Source organism: Lutjanus erythropterus, chromosome 12, assembly GCF_056507025.1.
Source record: "Lutjanus erythropterus isolate fLutEry1 chromosome 12, fLutEry1.hap2, whole genome shotgun sequence".
In the NCBI taxonomy this organism is placed as follows: domain Eukaryota; kingdom Metazoa; phylum Chordata; class Actinopteri; order Lutjaniformes; family Lutjanidae; genus Lutjanus; species Lutjanus erythropterus.
In genome coordinates, this window is record NC_139328.1 from 5,234,196 (window position 1) to 5,250,459 (window position 16,264).

The 16,264-nt window shown below is 40.1% G+C and overlaps 1 protein-coding gene across 5 annotated transcripts in view; it reads right to left on the minus strand.

Annotated features, from left to right (window-relative positions):
* Nucleotides 1–16,264, minus strand: part of st3gal3b (ST3 beta-galactoside alpha-2,3-sialyltransferase 3b) — a 62,265-nt gene that overhangs the window by 5,752 nt on the left and 40,249 nt on the right. For all 5 annotated transcript variants that reach the window (XM_084731406.1, XM_084731407.1, XM_084731408.1 and 2 more), the window contains 2 exons: nucleotides 3,605–3,751; nucleotides 916–1,062 (listed from right to left, as the gene is read on the minus strand). In XM_084731406.1, the coding sequence (XP_084587532.1) occupies nucleotides 916–1,062; nucleotides 3,605–3,751 (294 nt within the window). The remainder of the gene's footprint in view (nucleotides 1–915; nucleotides 1,063–3,604; nucleotides 3,752–16,264) is intronic.

The following is a 16,264-nucleotide window of genomic DNA, read 5'->3' on the forward strand; positions in this document are numbered from 1 at the left end:
GGAGTGGTGGTCTCTCCTAATCAAGGATTACAGTTATTTGTTTCTTCAGTTATTCTTCAGTGGCCACAGCGATCAGGGAGAAGCCAGAGAATATTGTTCTCATTAGTATGTAGAGAATATCACACCAGATTTCATTTAAAAATCTGGTCATTTATGAGATCCTTAATATGGCAAATTTGTAGAACACAAGAAAAAGTTTTTACCTCTTGATAGACTCTCGACCAAAGACAAAAATAGATTTTTTGTAAGGCTATCGGCGAGCACACGAGTCTGTGCACCGATCTGATACTACGTCATGTATAAGCCCCAAAATGGGACCCTGCTACTTTCTACCAGCGTCCTGCACACCAAATTTGTTGGCCAGTGGAGGGAAAAAAACGCCCGCTTTACCTCAGCATCACATCGTATTCTCAAGTCTGAGTTATTATAGCCAGCTCAAGGTCTCTAGAGTCTGTATCAGGAGGAGGAAGACTCTGGTGGATTGTGTATTTCCACTGGAGTTTCTGCAGGAGTTGCATAAGGCAGACACTGCAAACCTGACTGAATAAGTCACTGACTGACCTTTGGTAATGTGAGAACCTGGTGTATATATTGTACATAATCTCTGTTACTTAACTGTTTCAGTTTCAGTCTTAGTCTTATCTGATTCGTTTTGTTTTTGTGGGGATCAGTGGCAAATCACAAAGCAGGCTTTTTGAGTTGACTGTCTTTTGAGACTGAACTGTTTTGGGGATGTGTGGAAAACAAAACTGACTCTTTACCAGGTGAATGCACTGGTACTGGATTGTTTCTCATTAATAGCCTTTATGCAAAGCTCAGGTGTCAGAATCGGTGCGCGAAAGGAAAAAAATAGCATCGACACCTCAGGTTTTTCGTAGAGAAATAACTGCTGTGCTCAGACGCTCACAAACTCACCTCTTTAATGGCGGACATCTTGACAGTCTCGTAGTAGTGCAGAGGTGCGTGGGGCGTGTTCATGTCGTAGCCAAAGCCAGCCACGGCCACTTCATCACAGTTATGCAGTGCCATCGTTATAGCGACTGTTCCCAAAGTTGGAATGTTCTGGAAAGAGGACAGAGACGCAGACTGTCAGAAACATCACGGCACACAGGCTTCATTTATTTAGATTAACACAGGGATTCATATGGACGAAAGATGTGCAGTTTTATCATTTTCAGCCAATTTTGAAACTGATGGTGGTTTCTGACACCAGCTCAGATGCAGATGTCCAGTCCCTCTCATGTATCTGCTTCCCTCCCTCCTTTGTACCTCTGTCTTTGTTCTGCTCTGCTGCTGCTAACTGACTTTGAGCACTTGGTGATTAACTATTACCTTTAAGACGCGACCCCTGCAGACCCCTGCTACGACACAGTGATCTACAGGGTCGAATTGTGCTTCCTAATCGCCTTGGGCTGCCAGAGATGTGGGGGGTACAGGGGCTCTGTGTGTGTGTGTGTGTGTGTGTGTGTGTGTGTTGGAGAATAAGAGAGAGGGAAAAAAAATTGTGTGTGTGCGATGGAAAAAAGTGGGTGCAGAAGAAAGAGTGGAGGGAGGCCCCATTTAAATCATTACCCTGATTTGCAGCCCTCAGGGTAGGTGGAGCTGAACCAGCAGCTGGCCCACCCCCTACTGCGTGTTCTAATACAGATTAATTTACACACACACTCACACACACACTCAACATAAACACTAGCGTAACAAATAGACCTCCTCATTAATTACCACACACATAAACATAAACTCCGATGATCAGAAGATAGACAGGAAAGTGTTCTACAGAGACAATGTGCCAAATCATACAACTCTGCGGCCTGTGTTGTATGAGACAGCGCTGCAAAAACCCAGACACAAACATAAATGTGCACACACACACACACACACACAAATGACCAATGCACTCTCTCTCACACACGGACACACACGCAGGCCAGATGCCCACATGTTGAACACATGTTGCAGTTCATGCAGGGGTGTTCTGGTGGCCCCAGAGGGCAGAGTTACGGTGATACACTCCTCATGTCCTCTCCTATTCTTTAACAATATCCCCTCTACTTACCAACAAAACACACAGACACACAATTCAACCATACATGAACACAAACGGTGCTGTTTTCACTCAACCATGCACACATACACACCAGTATTTGATTTCAAATGATCAGTGCTTTGGAATTTTCTCCTGTGTACTCTGGCTGGTGGTCGCCGGCTACAATTTGTTCACTTTGTTTCTCCAGCAAAATGTTTTCTGTTCTCTTTTCAAGAGCTAAAACAGTCGTTCATGACAAACATGGTTCATGAGCATAGCACATACATCAAAAACAATAGAGTACTGTAGAATTCAGACTGGACCAGGTTTGCAGCAGGTATTCAACAGTAAGAAATTGGTTGGCATTTCCTCTTGTTTGGTACTTTCCTTAACTCTCTGTATTTTGAAATTGACTTAGGTAAGATGCCATTTCGAGGTTAAAAAAAACACTTAAAGAAAGCCTTTAAAACAAAGATTAAAGTACAAAAATATTAAGATAAAATACAACTTAATCACAGTACTTGAGTCAAAGTATAAATACTCCTGGTCAAATATTACTCAACTACCAGTGAAAGTTGCTCAGTCAAAATTTGGATGATGTATTTCTTCTTTTACATCAGTCCCAGTTGAGAGCGGGTACTGTGATTGGTTTCCTTCTGTGGCCAGTTGCATATTAGAAAAGAAAAAACGGCATCAGCTGACTTCAAAGCTCTGCTTCGTCTAAAAGTAAAGAGTAACGACAACCTTCATAGAAATGTAGTGGAGTCAAAAGTAGAATATTTGTCTTTGAAATGTAGTGGAGTGAAAGTCAAGTAAAGTACAGATAACCAAGTAAATGTTCTTCATTCTTATCCACCAAAGCTAAAGAGCAGATCATAAATATCTATAGAAAGGTGGGAAAAGTACAGTTAAATTCCATATTTTTAGTACAACTGTTCTCTATTTAGAGCTCCTGTTACATGACTAACAAACATTACTCATCAAAGAATTAGAATGGGCCTTAAATGTCCAAAGAAACAACAGGTTATGTGTAATTTGTATTATTTTCTTCTATTAATTATCTAGAAATACACATACAGTACAGGGCACAGCGCTGTCATCATCTGACCTTGGCTTCAGTGTAATGATTCTGAAAAAGATCATTTCAGTTTTTCAGTTGGGTGTGTCTCTTTTTCATGATTTGACTGATTGTCAACTGTCAGTCACTTTTATTTGACTTTTTTCATATTTACGTGAAGGTGTGCAAATTTACAAAACATTGGAAAAAGAGAACAACCACGTTGTAAGCAGAGCTGCAGAGATTAGTTGTCGACCATTAATCACCAACTATTTTGAGAACAGACTCATCAGTTGGAGCTTTTTTTCAGAAAAAGTCTAAATTGTCTTATTCCAGCTTCCTAAATGTGAATATTTCCTGGTGTCTTTACTCCAGTATGACAGTAAACTGAATATAATTGGGTTGTGGAGAAAACAAGACATTTGAAGACATCATTTTGGGCTTTAGGAAACATCAATCAACAATGGAAATAAGTGGTAGTTGCAGCCCAAGTTGTAAAAGTGTGCTTGCGTGCGACTTACCCCTTTGCCCATTAGGCCATTGTTGAAGGGCAGGCCTATGAACTGGAAGGCGGCCTCCTGGATGAAGTAGGGATTGAGGATTCTTATCTCCGTCGGCTCCCGAGGCACGTAGTGAGCCACCGACTTCCAAAACCCCTCTGTGCCCCTCTGAGGTATTGGCAAGGAAATGAGACAGAAACATGGACAAAAGGAAGGGAGAGAAAACAGAAAATGATGCATTAGTGGTAGGACTGTTTTTTCCTCTGTGAGATCAGAGTCATGTGCATCAAACACAGAAGTGACATTCGCACGATGACACCTCCCACCGTAGACAGCCACCTGCAATTTACCATCCAAACATCAAAGTGAGATTATCCTCCGCAACACTGACATTAAACACAGAAGCCAAGCAGAAGCCAGACCCCATACTAGCACTGATTAGGGAAATGGCTCTTGGGCTTTTAATGGATGAAATCAGGGTGAGGGGCTCGCAAGACATCAGTAATTACGACCCTGGTAGGAGCAGAATCGAGCAGTGGGTGAGGGGTGCAGCTGCCCTGGAGAGCCGAACAAACCCCGTCTGAAAAGTTGTAGGAAAAGAGTTAGGGACTCTGATTAGAATCACATAATGGTTTCGCAAACTAACAGTGCAACTGAAAGCAAACCTGACAGCACGCACAAAACAGTTATGAAGGTGATAGTAATGAAAAAATATGAGTATGCAGTTGAAACACTGCAGTCCCTAAACATCCATTCTTCTGTTTACAAACCGCCGCCCTCAGGAAGAAGACTGTGTGCCAACATGCAAATCAAACCACGTGAAGTCATCATTTGCTCCAACTTTCATTAAGCAGCTTAACGCTAATGTTAAATATTAGTGCAATACGGCAATGTATAATAAATACAGAAGCATTTTAATTCCATTAAGATGTTATATGGTCAACGTCAAATGTAAGGTAAAATGTCTATGACTGTAGCACACTACAGTTAACAGCTAAAAACTATTACATTATATGTTTAAGCCTCCAACTTAAAACCAGACAAGATGGAAAATGGGGATGATTATTATGATGTTGATAAGGATTATTAAGTTTTAGCAAGTTAAATTATGTTTACACACACTGACTTAGGACCAGTGTGATCTTTCTTTGAACTTTTTTCCCTTATAAGGTTTCTCCATGACTGTCCTATAAGAATTTACTGCTTTCTTTACCACAGCTTCCGCGCTGCACATTGGTAAAATTACATTATTAATTGAGGAAAAACAGCGGCTGACTCTCCATTTACAGTTCCAATTCCAAAAAAGGTAGGATGCTGCGTAAAACGTAAATGAAAACAGAACCCAATCATTTGCAAATTCGCTGTTTAATGTCAAATGTTTCATGAAGTTTTATCGGGCCCATGTAGTAATATCTTTTATAAAATCATGTGTCTAAAAGTGGTGAAACTCAGCCGTTCTTGCTTGCTAACAACTGAGCCTTTCCAGGATGCCGTTTTCATAACCAATCATGACACTATCACCTGTAACCACTCAATCTGCTCCAGACAGGTGCTTTGTTTCCAGTCTTTTGTTGCCCTTGTCCAAACTGTTTCGAAAAGTATGGCACGCATCAAATTCAGAATAAACATATATAAAGGTAAATCATTAAATATTTTGTCTTTACACAGTCAGTTTCAATTGAATAAATGTCATAAATTAACAGCAAATGATCACATTCTGTTTTACAAGAAGTTTTACACAGCTTTACTGGAATCAGTGTTGTAGTATCTGTTGTTGTCGTGCAGCTGGGAAATCACAAACCTCCAAAGCCCAGTATGAAATACGATGGCCTGAGGTATTTTTACACAGTGCAATCGTCATCAGTCGCTAGGGCAACCTGTCAGACAGGCCAACAGAACCACATGAATGGTATTATGTAACTGATAAAATTAATTTTACCTGAATTCAGTCATTAAAAAACAGCCAGTGAATATCGGGAAACTGAGACACAAACTCATAAAAAAGGTATCTTTGAAAACTATAGGATCTATATGAATAACAGTTTTGATGTTTTTTAAAACCTAATTAACGAGATTACACCTGCATCAAACAGTCCACTTCACAGCTTTACTTCAAATGATGAACTTAACAAACGTGCAACGAACTAGCAGTGCGTGATTGACTCGCCTGACAGTGCAACTTCCTAAAAGGCACGAAGCCAATAGGGTCAGCAGATGTAAATGGGAATCACCTGTTCAAATAGTCAAGCACCCGCCCGGCCGCCTTTGATACAGCAATGCATGACTCCTTGTGTGTGTGTGTGTGTGTGTGTGTGTGTGTGTGTGTGTGTGTGTGTTTGTTCTTGAGTGTTTGTGTGTGTTGGCACAGGCAGTAGCAACAAGTCTGCTGGCTTTGTGGCTTCAACAGTGGCGGCTCTTTTTGAACGCGGGCCCGGCTCTGTGCCTTCGGCAAGCTGCAACAGGAACAGCAGCTCATCTCTCCTGTCAACACAGCTTGTGTTTGCCAGGAATCTATTTAGCAGCACTGTTTGGATGTGTGTGCGTCTGTGTATGCTGAATAAAGAGAGTGATGCGTTTTTTTTCCCCTTTATTCTAGGAAGGAGAGAAGCTAATGACACACAACACACACCCCTCGCTTTAAACAGCAAATGACCTGACATGTACATAGACACGAATGTCACGGGGTGGGGATCTCTTTGAAGACATTCAGACAACTGGCAAAGTACAGGTGGCTGTGAGAAATGCGAGAGCAGTTAGTATGTGAGGATTCAGGACGGTCGGGAGGGAGGGAGGGGGTTGTGGGTACTGTTATGGGTTTAAAAATGTGGGAAGTTGCTTACAGTAAAGGTCACCAACTCAAACCTCCACCAATTAGGATGGAAAGGAAAGGGAAAGGAAATTATAACATCCTTGTTTAGCTCTCCAAAGTGAGAGCAATGAAGGTTGTTTGTGGGTTGTGACTGGCAACGAATACTTAAGAAAATGGAGCAGTGATACAAGGTGAGTTTAGTGAGAATACACCAGGCCTTAACTAGTTGAATAAAGGTTAAAACAAACTTGTAAATTATGAGCAATAGCGATCAAAGACTGTTTAATAAATGCTCTGCAGAAGTAGTACTCAAAGCTCGAAGCAAATAACCTCCAGGGAACAGGATGTGGCTTCAACTGTGGACTGACCGCTAACCTCTGTGTGCGTGTGTATTAGTTTGTCGAGAGAAACACCGCTGAGTCAGTGGCATTTGACCGTGGACACTGAACAGGAAGCTGCAGAGCGGCCCCACACCACGTACTCATCCAGCCCCATACACACATACACACACACGCACACACACCCTCAAAAGGTGAACACGAGTGTGTAGCTTTGGTGTTCGGGGCCTGTCGCCGGGCTGTGGTCGGAAAGGAAATGACTGGTTCCCTTCTCCTGCGACAGCTTTATGGTTAAATTGGTCTGGATTATTAGATTTAAGTGTGTGCACAAGGCCACGTGCTCCAATGAGGCACCTGTTAAAACAACCCTGAACTGGGAGAGTTAATTGATCACAATAGAGGTCGACTGTAGAGAAGTCAACAACAGTCAGAGGAAGGAGGCAAACTAGGAAACTAACAGTTTCACCTGACTTGACATTGGTCAAATTTTAAGCAACCACGACTGTGGATGGACTTGGGCAGATAAAGAACAGTTGGTGGCACTAATCCTCCAACTCCGGTGCCATTAAAACACTTCAGAAGAAGAAGAGGGCGCTACAAGATGATGGAAATTAAAGAGTGTCCATTGAGCCTTAAACCAATGAAAACGATGTCAGTAAAGTGATGGAATATGTTATGTTAATTATGTTACAGTCTCCTTATGTTGTTCATTTGATTGATTTACTGCATTCAATCAATGGCCAGACAGCCCATGGCCACAAAAAGTTACGCTGTGGCCACCAGATATTCCATGCAGGCCATCAGGTTTTATCCCCACACTGTGAGCCTTCACCAGCACGATGTTACATCCTGATTACTTCAGCTGACAGTACTTGGCACTAGCTAGCTTCCGATATGTCAGGGCTACTAAAGTATGGGTTTACTAATCCTACTCATCCTTATAGATGTCCACAATACAGGTTACATAGTAAAGAAAGTCTGTGTTAAGTTCCATTAAATTGCCCTTTCTGTTTTGTTTACAGATGGGTTTACATTTGGGCCACCAAATATGTGCTTTGGCCACCAAACTTACAGTCTTCTTAACTCCAAGAAATAATTACTTGGCTAAGATGCATGTAACTTTGTATTTGCTCAGGGCTCATGAATGCTTGATAACAATCAACATGCCCTTTAAGATGCCCCAAAAATTGTGTTTCCATCCCCGTTTTTATGCACATTCTGACAACATATTACACTTTACACTGTCTGTTGGCCATGATTCTAGCACACTTTTAGTATCTTCCTTCCCTAAAAGTCATCTTCACATTGTACATGTGGAGTACACTGAGCCTACCTAGTAGTAAAAAGTGAGGAAGAGAAGTTTTGATGAATGACAGAGCACAAGAAAATGTAAGAATGGTCACAGATTCCAGTTTCACATTTTACATAGCTTGGCAAAACCACCAAAATTAGGTCCCTTTTTTCCAAACTTTTTCCTCCAGCTCACAGGCTTGGAAACAAGTAAGCCTCATAGAAGCTGAGGGCAAAACTGGTAAGACTTTGAGGGGCTTCAAAAGTGGAATGAAAGCCAAATTTGTAGTCTGCAGTAAAGCTACTTTATATCTGAGTGGCCATCTGCTACAAGAACAATATTTGCTGAGAACTGACGGAGGTAGAATGGTTGCTCACACAAAGCAACACATTATCATACATGTATAAATATGTGAATGTGTTGAGATTTGGTGAGATCTTCAACACTGGTGGTGAGCCTGTAAGAGGCAACACAACATATTTATTTATAGTGTACGATCATGTTGAAGAGCCTGTAAAATTTAAATTCCATTTCTCTCTCTGTGTTATTGATGCAAAAGGAGGAACCATTAATGCATCACCGAGAGTTGACTAATACCATAAAAGCACTCAGTTTCTTTATGTTTTTGTTGTCAATTGCAACAGAAGCTTTGCAAAAGCTAAATGTATTTGTCTTGTAGTTTCACAGCTGTAGGAAAAATCACAGCCATAGAAACCATCACCAAAGGAGCTTAAAGCACAGGATTAGAGCAGGACAATGGTGGGGTGAAGAGAGGACCTACTGGAAGCCAATATGAGCAAGGGATCAAACAGATGGAAAAAGTGATGTGAACCGAGAGATACAGAGGGTTAAGAACAATCAGAAAGTGAGTGCTAAAATGGAAAATGTGCAACTCAAAAAAAAAAAAGATGATTTCCCTCATGTATCTGTACCCAAAACAGCTAGATGATGTACAAAACTACTGATAGTTTTATTAATTTATTATTATTTTAATTATTTTTATTTAGTTTTAGTCAGTCTTTTAGTTATATTTTAGTCATCAAAATTGATTTAATGTAGTCTAGATTAGGGCTGCACAATTAATCGGAATTGGCAGAGATATGCTGTCCTACACATCAGATTCTACAGAATAATATCTTTAAAAAGTAATAAAATAAGAATAAATATCTTCAAATAATATCCTTATTTGGTACAGATTATGTTACTTTTAATCTTTTCCTGTATAATGAATGAAATGAAATGAAATGAAATTTCCCCCCCCCCCCCAAAAAAAAAAAATTTCAGCTCTAATCTACATTTAGTTGACTAAATACAATCTATTGTAGATTTGGTCCACTAAAATCAAACAGGTTTAATTAAAGCGAAATGCATAATTTATATATTTCTCTAGATTTTCCAAACTCTTGATACTGCTGTGGGAAACGTCTATCAACCTGTTATTAACATTAACATTGTTACTTTTAAACGTCTGCTTTAATTCTCTCATTAATGCACATATAGCATTATCATTTTAGTGTCAACTGTCAAATTTTTATCTATCATTGCACCCATTATCACTGCGTTATTAGTCCTCCTGACCACCAGAGGGCAGTAATGTAGCTGCACTATTGCTTGTGGTTTAGTTACCAGGACTTGATAGAAGAGGACCATAGATGAAGTATTATGCATATACAACTTATCCCTCCCGCACATTCTCGTCTTATTTTTATTCGTTGACACAAGTGTCAATAGATTTAGTTTTTGTCATCAAAAAGTTTTTAAAAAGTATTATTTAGTTTTCTTTGTTTCGTCTGTGAAAAAAAAGTATTAAAAAAATTATGACAAAAATTATTACTAAAGGAACTAGTGACTTAAATTAAGCAGGGCATAAAGGCTTTTCCAGTTGCATTTAACTGAACAAAATACTCCTCAGCTGCACTTGAGTCCACAAATTTTAAATTCCTAAGTAAGAAACAGCTTGGTTTAGACCCTGGACTTATCCAACCTTGTGTTTATGGTTATGGCCAATGAAACTTAACTCACCTTTAAACTAAAATGTTTCTCTGTATTGAATGAAGCAGGCTGCTTAGTTTATAGTTCCAGTGGGACTGAGTGTGGAAATGTGGGACACTGAACCGAGCTGTAATATAGAGGGGAACAGGGAAGAACAAAAAAAAAGTTTCACATCTGCTGGGTTCCTCAGGATTTAATGTAAACAAACACAAACAAACCGCAGTTTTCTCTCAGCCACAAGCAGTAACCAGAAACAGAATATGTTTGATTTCAAAGTTTTGAAGTGTTCTTGTGTATTCTCCACAATGATCTCATAATACGGCTGGAATGACACGGATGATGGGCAGATATCGTATGATTTGGCTCTATCTGGGTTCTTCGGTCCTGTAAACGACCTGTTTGAGGATGTGGTCGCGTTTGATGTTTATGGGCAGGACGGCTTAAACGAGGTGGACTGGATTCCGGAAGGTAGACTTGGAGCAATTTAGAAATGAAAACGGCAGCTCCGAGCTGCTAACAATCACAATTAAGGTTGTCTGGAGGTCATTAGCACTGTGTACATGTTGGACCTTTGAGTTTACAAGTTGCAGTGTCTCGCCACATACAAGGGAAACCATTTCAGAAAAAATGTTTGAACGGAGAGAGGTTTGCCAGACTAGGTGGTAAAAAGCTGAGGAGCACAGCAGGGTATCATGATTTCTGACATCCAGAGAGGTAAAATCCTGGAGCAGCTTTAGTTATTTTATTCCTTTTGTTAGCCAGGAATCTGAAGCATTCACCAATTTGCTTTTGCTTTTCTTGACACATACCAAGACCTCTGCCCTCACTGAGGTCACGGTGGTTTCTCTTCTCCTGGCCTCTTTAAGGTTATCCAGTGTGTGAAAACCTCGTCTCCACACTCCCATGACGGCAAAACTGAAAACGGTGCCAACGCTTGACAGCATTGTGACCCTGTGGACTTGTAACATGGTCTCTGGGTAAAAACAGGTTGCTTGCTGCAACCGATGATTATTTTTAAACAATTATGATTTCTCAATTATTCTAAAGATTAAGTTAGCCAAAATAAATGCAACTTGTCTAATTAATATTTCAATATTTTATTCAATCATAATCCTGAAAAATACACATAATGCACATTAAAATAATGATAATAGTAGCAGATTCTAAAAATAGGATCTAATACATAGGGTGGATATTAGACTATTTGTCAGATGCCTGATGAGAGAAACACTGGACTTCGAATTCAAAAGGACTGATGCGACACATGTTAATTTAATCACTGTATGAACTGTTTCCATGAACTGTAAAGTATTTGACTTTAAACTTAAAATGGTTATGACTAGGGATATTCTTGGCGACTAATTTCCCTGTCGATTAAACGCAAAATTTAGTTTAGACTAGTCGACTAATCTAACACTAAGAAAACATTCAGAAAGCTGTTAAAATTGAGCAGAAATATTCATTTAGAATGTTAAACACTGTCCGAAAAAGAAATGTGCATGTTAAGAGCCATTTGAAGCCGTTAATCACAGTCTACAATCACCAAATCATACTTTAAATGCCACTGAAATGTGCACTACTTTGCAGCAGGTTAACAACCTGGAGCTGATGTTAGCTGGCAACCTGCCACACAGTGTGGCTAATGTTAGCAGTGCTAGCAGCAGTAGCTGCTCTGCTTGCAGGTTAACGTCCATGTCTGTGCTGAACGTGATCAAATGTTACTCCAGTCAAGTGATAATATACCAGTTGATTCTGTTACTGTCTACATTCAACATTACTTCCATTTTCTTGATTAAAATGCTGCCAAACCCCGCTGGTTTTATGAGCTGTCATCTGTCTGACTTTGCTGATAAAAATATCCGGGGTTGCCTGAGCCATCAGGGTGTACGCGCTTACAGCATACAACGAGAGGGGCTGCTGTCTGTCTGGGCCACAGCCCCGACTAGTGGCGGGCCGCTGCATAACATCTTAGAGGCAACAGTTAACTGGCATTGAGCATGAATGAAATATTGACTATCAAGGGTGGTGATGTTTAATCGTATAGTTGACAAATCGCGCACCTCCCTAGTTATGACATGGTTTATTTAATCACTGGAGGAATATGTAGTTTTGATAATCACTGGCAAATCTATTTTTGTATTACTGTGCAGTGAGGAAAAACATTAAAATGACTTACGGTCTATAACAACAGTCACAGACTTCATTAACAGTCTATAATGTTAGTTATAGACATTTTCTCACTCAGACGTGGTCGTTAAAGTAAACAGAAAGTAAAAAACAGTCAAATAATAATGTTAGATGATGCATGGTTTAAAGTTGAGTTTACAGCGGCGGTGCAGGCCATACCTTTAACATGGAGGCTATTAAGAAACATTTAAAAACTGATTTTAACTTAATACTACTGACAGAATCATGCACGGTGGTAATCCTGATATATCATCCTGTTAAAAAGTGAAAAGAACTGTGCTGTCTTGCTGTCACAGTAATACTGTTGGTGCTTTCACTTCAAGTGTTTGTGCAGACCAGTTTTTCTGCTGTAATAAGCCTTTGCCAGTTTGCAGAGCTAAAGAGAAGAATACTGTTGCGTCTCTTTAGATGATAGCAGGCAAAACCCTCTACTGGTCTCTGAAAAAAACACATTAGTCCTTGTAGCAACTTATCATGAAATGTCAAAGTTCTCCTTAAACTTGCATAAATACTTAATTACCAAACAGAACATACCACTAAAGGAATCACAAGTGCAGGTCTGAGTGTTAATCATTGCAGGCTAGGTAGGTGACTCATTTTTGAAACACAACACTCATGGTAATCAGTGACATCCGGACCCTATGTTAGTCACTTGGTTCATGTTCAAAATCCATGTTTACAAGTATGTAAATGTTTATGAATGCATGTATGCATGCTACTTTGGGCTTCTGCACAGATGTTTGGGCTTAAAGAAGAGCCATATAGCTGTTATTTATGTCCCACAGCGCGTCCTCAGTGATAGAGTTACAATAAACTTTTAGGGCTAAAATGACAAACTGAAAAACCTGGCTGTTACACAGATTAGAACGGGAAATGCTCCATCACAATATTCCAGCAGGAAGGAGCTAATTCTGGAAATTTGTCAGTGATGTGAAGCAACTGGCTATTTTGGTAATTCCTCGTACACTTGATTTCTGGCATTGCTTAACAGACGTGCAATGTTTTTAAAATACTGGCTTGGCTACAATATTTTGGTAATTCTGATTAAGAACCACTGGCTGTATTTCTATTAAAGGAGAAGTACCCTCTTCCACAAATTGTCTCCATCCATCATTTATCTCTCTGGCCTTTAGAGAGCAGGGAGAGCTCCTGTAAACAAACAGGAGAGATAGAACACCGACACTCCACCTTGGAACCCCGTGTTTACCACCGGCTGTATATCCTTCACTGGCTCTGTTTGAAAATATCCCCGCATATACAAACAACTGCGGCTGTGAGTGTGTGCCGCGTGCATGAGGGGGAATTTTAAACTGGATAAATAGGAAAAAAAGAATATATCAGTGATTGTGGAAATCATGTTTGAGCACATTTGTAAACAGCATGTAACTGGGCAATCAACCAGGCTGCTGCGTATGTGGGGTCAGACTTTAAAGCGAGTGACAGAGTCGTAATCACGCAGACTTGCAATAATGAGAAAGTGAAATTGGAAGCCTGTGATGCTGCAGTATTTCAACTGTATAGGTAGAAGACCTAAAATGTGAGTCACAATCAGAGAGGAAACTGTGTCTGCAAGTCTACAATCGGTTCTGGTTAAGTTTGCAAATTTGGAATTAAGTCTGAATTTTTCCCTGAAGTTTATGACTCTGTGTGCCTTTGAGTATGTGGGAGTTTATGTACGCGTTTGTGTTTTTAAGTGTACGAAACACTAAATAACAGATTGGGAAATTGCCTCGCTAATTTGTATTCTGTTCAGCCATCCAAGACAGCGCTGTCGGCATTTGAAAAGCCACAATAGCGCAGGATAGTCGAGCACGCTGCTGACAACCGGCTGGATGAGTCACTTGCGGCTGCACAACAACTGTGTGCACCACCCACTAACCTTTCACAGAAGAAGAAGATGAAGAAATACACATGCTTTCATAACCGCAGAAGGAGAGTGAAAAGGTTTTGCATCCCTTCCAGCTGTGAGTGTGCAGGTCACAAAAAGAAATACCCTGCTGGACCAGCGGAGGTAAAAGCTCCCAAAGGACAACTGTCCAGCGTTACATTAGCTGTCCCTCTGGGGTGGACTGAACGGATAAAGCAAAGGGAGGGATGCTTGCTGCTACTTGGTGAGAATTTCCTTTTTAATATCTTGAGTTATTTGGTATATCCCTCTAAACAAAATCTCTGATCTGATAATATGATACATAGCTTTTATTGATTTAGATGTCTTGTTTTGCAATAAGTGAAAAAAATGAGAAAAAAATTGAAACACTGTTGGAAATTCATCTGCGAGTTCACAGAAGGCACATGAACAGACACGCATAAACATCTCTATGTCTAGTCTATCCTGAGTGAGAGTCAGATACAGTTACAAGCCTGGATAACGGTCTTTTAACAGCTCTGCAACTCCTTTCATGTTGTTGCTAAGACTTAAAATCCACTCTCCATGGTAAACAGATACTGTTGCCCCGATAACAGGTTTTAAGAAAAGGTCCTCATTTCAGTATTTGTAGCTTCTTTCATGCTGCCTACGTAGCTACTTGTACACTAAAATTTTCATGTCACTGATCTTTAGGTATTCTCCTGACATGATCATTTTTAATCAACAAAATTTCAAAACAGTAAAGGGGATGATGTGTATAATTAACACACAAACTCTCTAATAAGTCATTTAAATTACCTAATTTAAATTATCGTTTAAAGTGAAAGATGTTCAGAGAAATTTAAATGATCATTTAAAGGTTAATTTAAATTATCAGTGAAAGGCACTTGTAATCTGCTACATAATATGCACTTAACTGTAATATAATGGCACAATAACAGAAAGAATGACAAAAAAATCTGGGTAATGTCTGGTGACATCGTGTCACGCAGATACTCTGCGCGCTCCAACAGAATTATCACTACAGTAGCCCGCAGGCACCAGGAAGGATTCTTCGCAACATGAAAATATCAGCATGCACACCTTTTCTTGTTTTGATGCCAAGCCTTCCTAGGAAATGGCATCAGCATTTTTGCACAATGAAGTCAGTGAGAAAGGCTCCGGCCTAAATTAACCAGCAGACACCGGCCCAGTTAACTCTCACTGGAGATGAAAAGTGTTGATGTGGTCCAGCATGTGTCAAGAAAAGATGCCCTCTATTGGTATCAATATAAGTTTCAGGATACTGTTATTAAACTGTGCGTTTTTTAAACAATACACAGCCTTAATGAACTGTATGAATATGTATGAATGGAGCTTATGATGCTTTATCCAAAAGAAATTCCAGTGACTTTATGATGGTAAAGCAACTACTGCAGACGTATCTTTTTCAAAGATTATCCATAGGTCAAACATGGGTCTTTGCACATCTGTCAGTTCTCTTCTTCCATATTATCATCAAGGCTCCAACCAAAAGACAGATTTTTTTTTTGTTCCCTAATTTTTAACCCATGAGAAACATTCTTCCTTCCTCAGCAGATCAAAGGGGGGCTGAATCGGACGCCAGGGGCCAGATCAATTATCCCAGGCAGCCATTTCCACTGTCCTCTCCTTCTGACACAACAGAAAAATCTGGGCCCTATCAGAGGCCGAAGGGGCCATCAGCCAGCCAAGCAAGCTATTTTCCTCCATTTCACTTTACCGTTACCTTCCACTGCTCATTTTCTTTTCCCCAGCTATTATCCCTTCACCCCATTTCACTTTATCCTTTTCCTCTATTTCCTCAACCTTTAATCCAAATTCACACCATTAGTTAGTTTCAGCTTACCACTGTATAACCTTTCCATCCCGTATTATAAAGGCATTGCCCTTTTCTCTTTATTTTTTTTATCCCCCCCTCCCTCACTCATGACTGTACTATATTGACAAATGTCACCTTGTAAAAAAAAAATCCAGCTGGCAGCTGCTCCCTCAAAGTCACACAGCTGTGCTGGAAAACAAAGCAGGTTTCCCCAGTTCTGGTTTGACAGAAGCATCTCTCATAAAGAATAAGGAGTTCAGCTATTTGGCGTGTGTACAGCTTGTGCCTTAAAGGACTGTACAAGTGTATCTGCATGGTTTAACCAGTTTGCTACAACTTAAATACAGTAGCTTACAT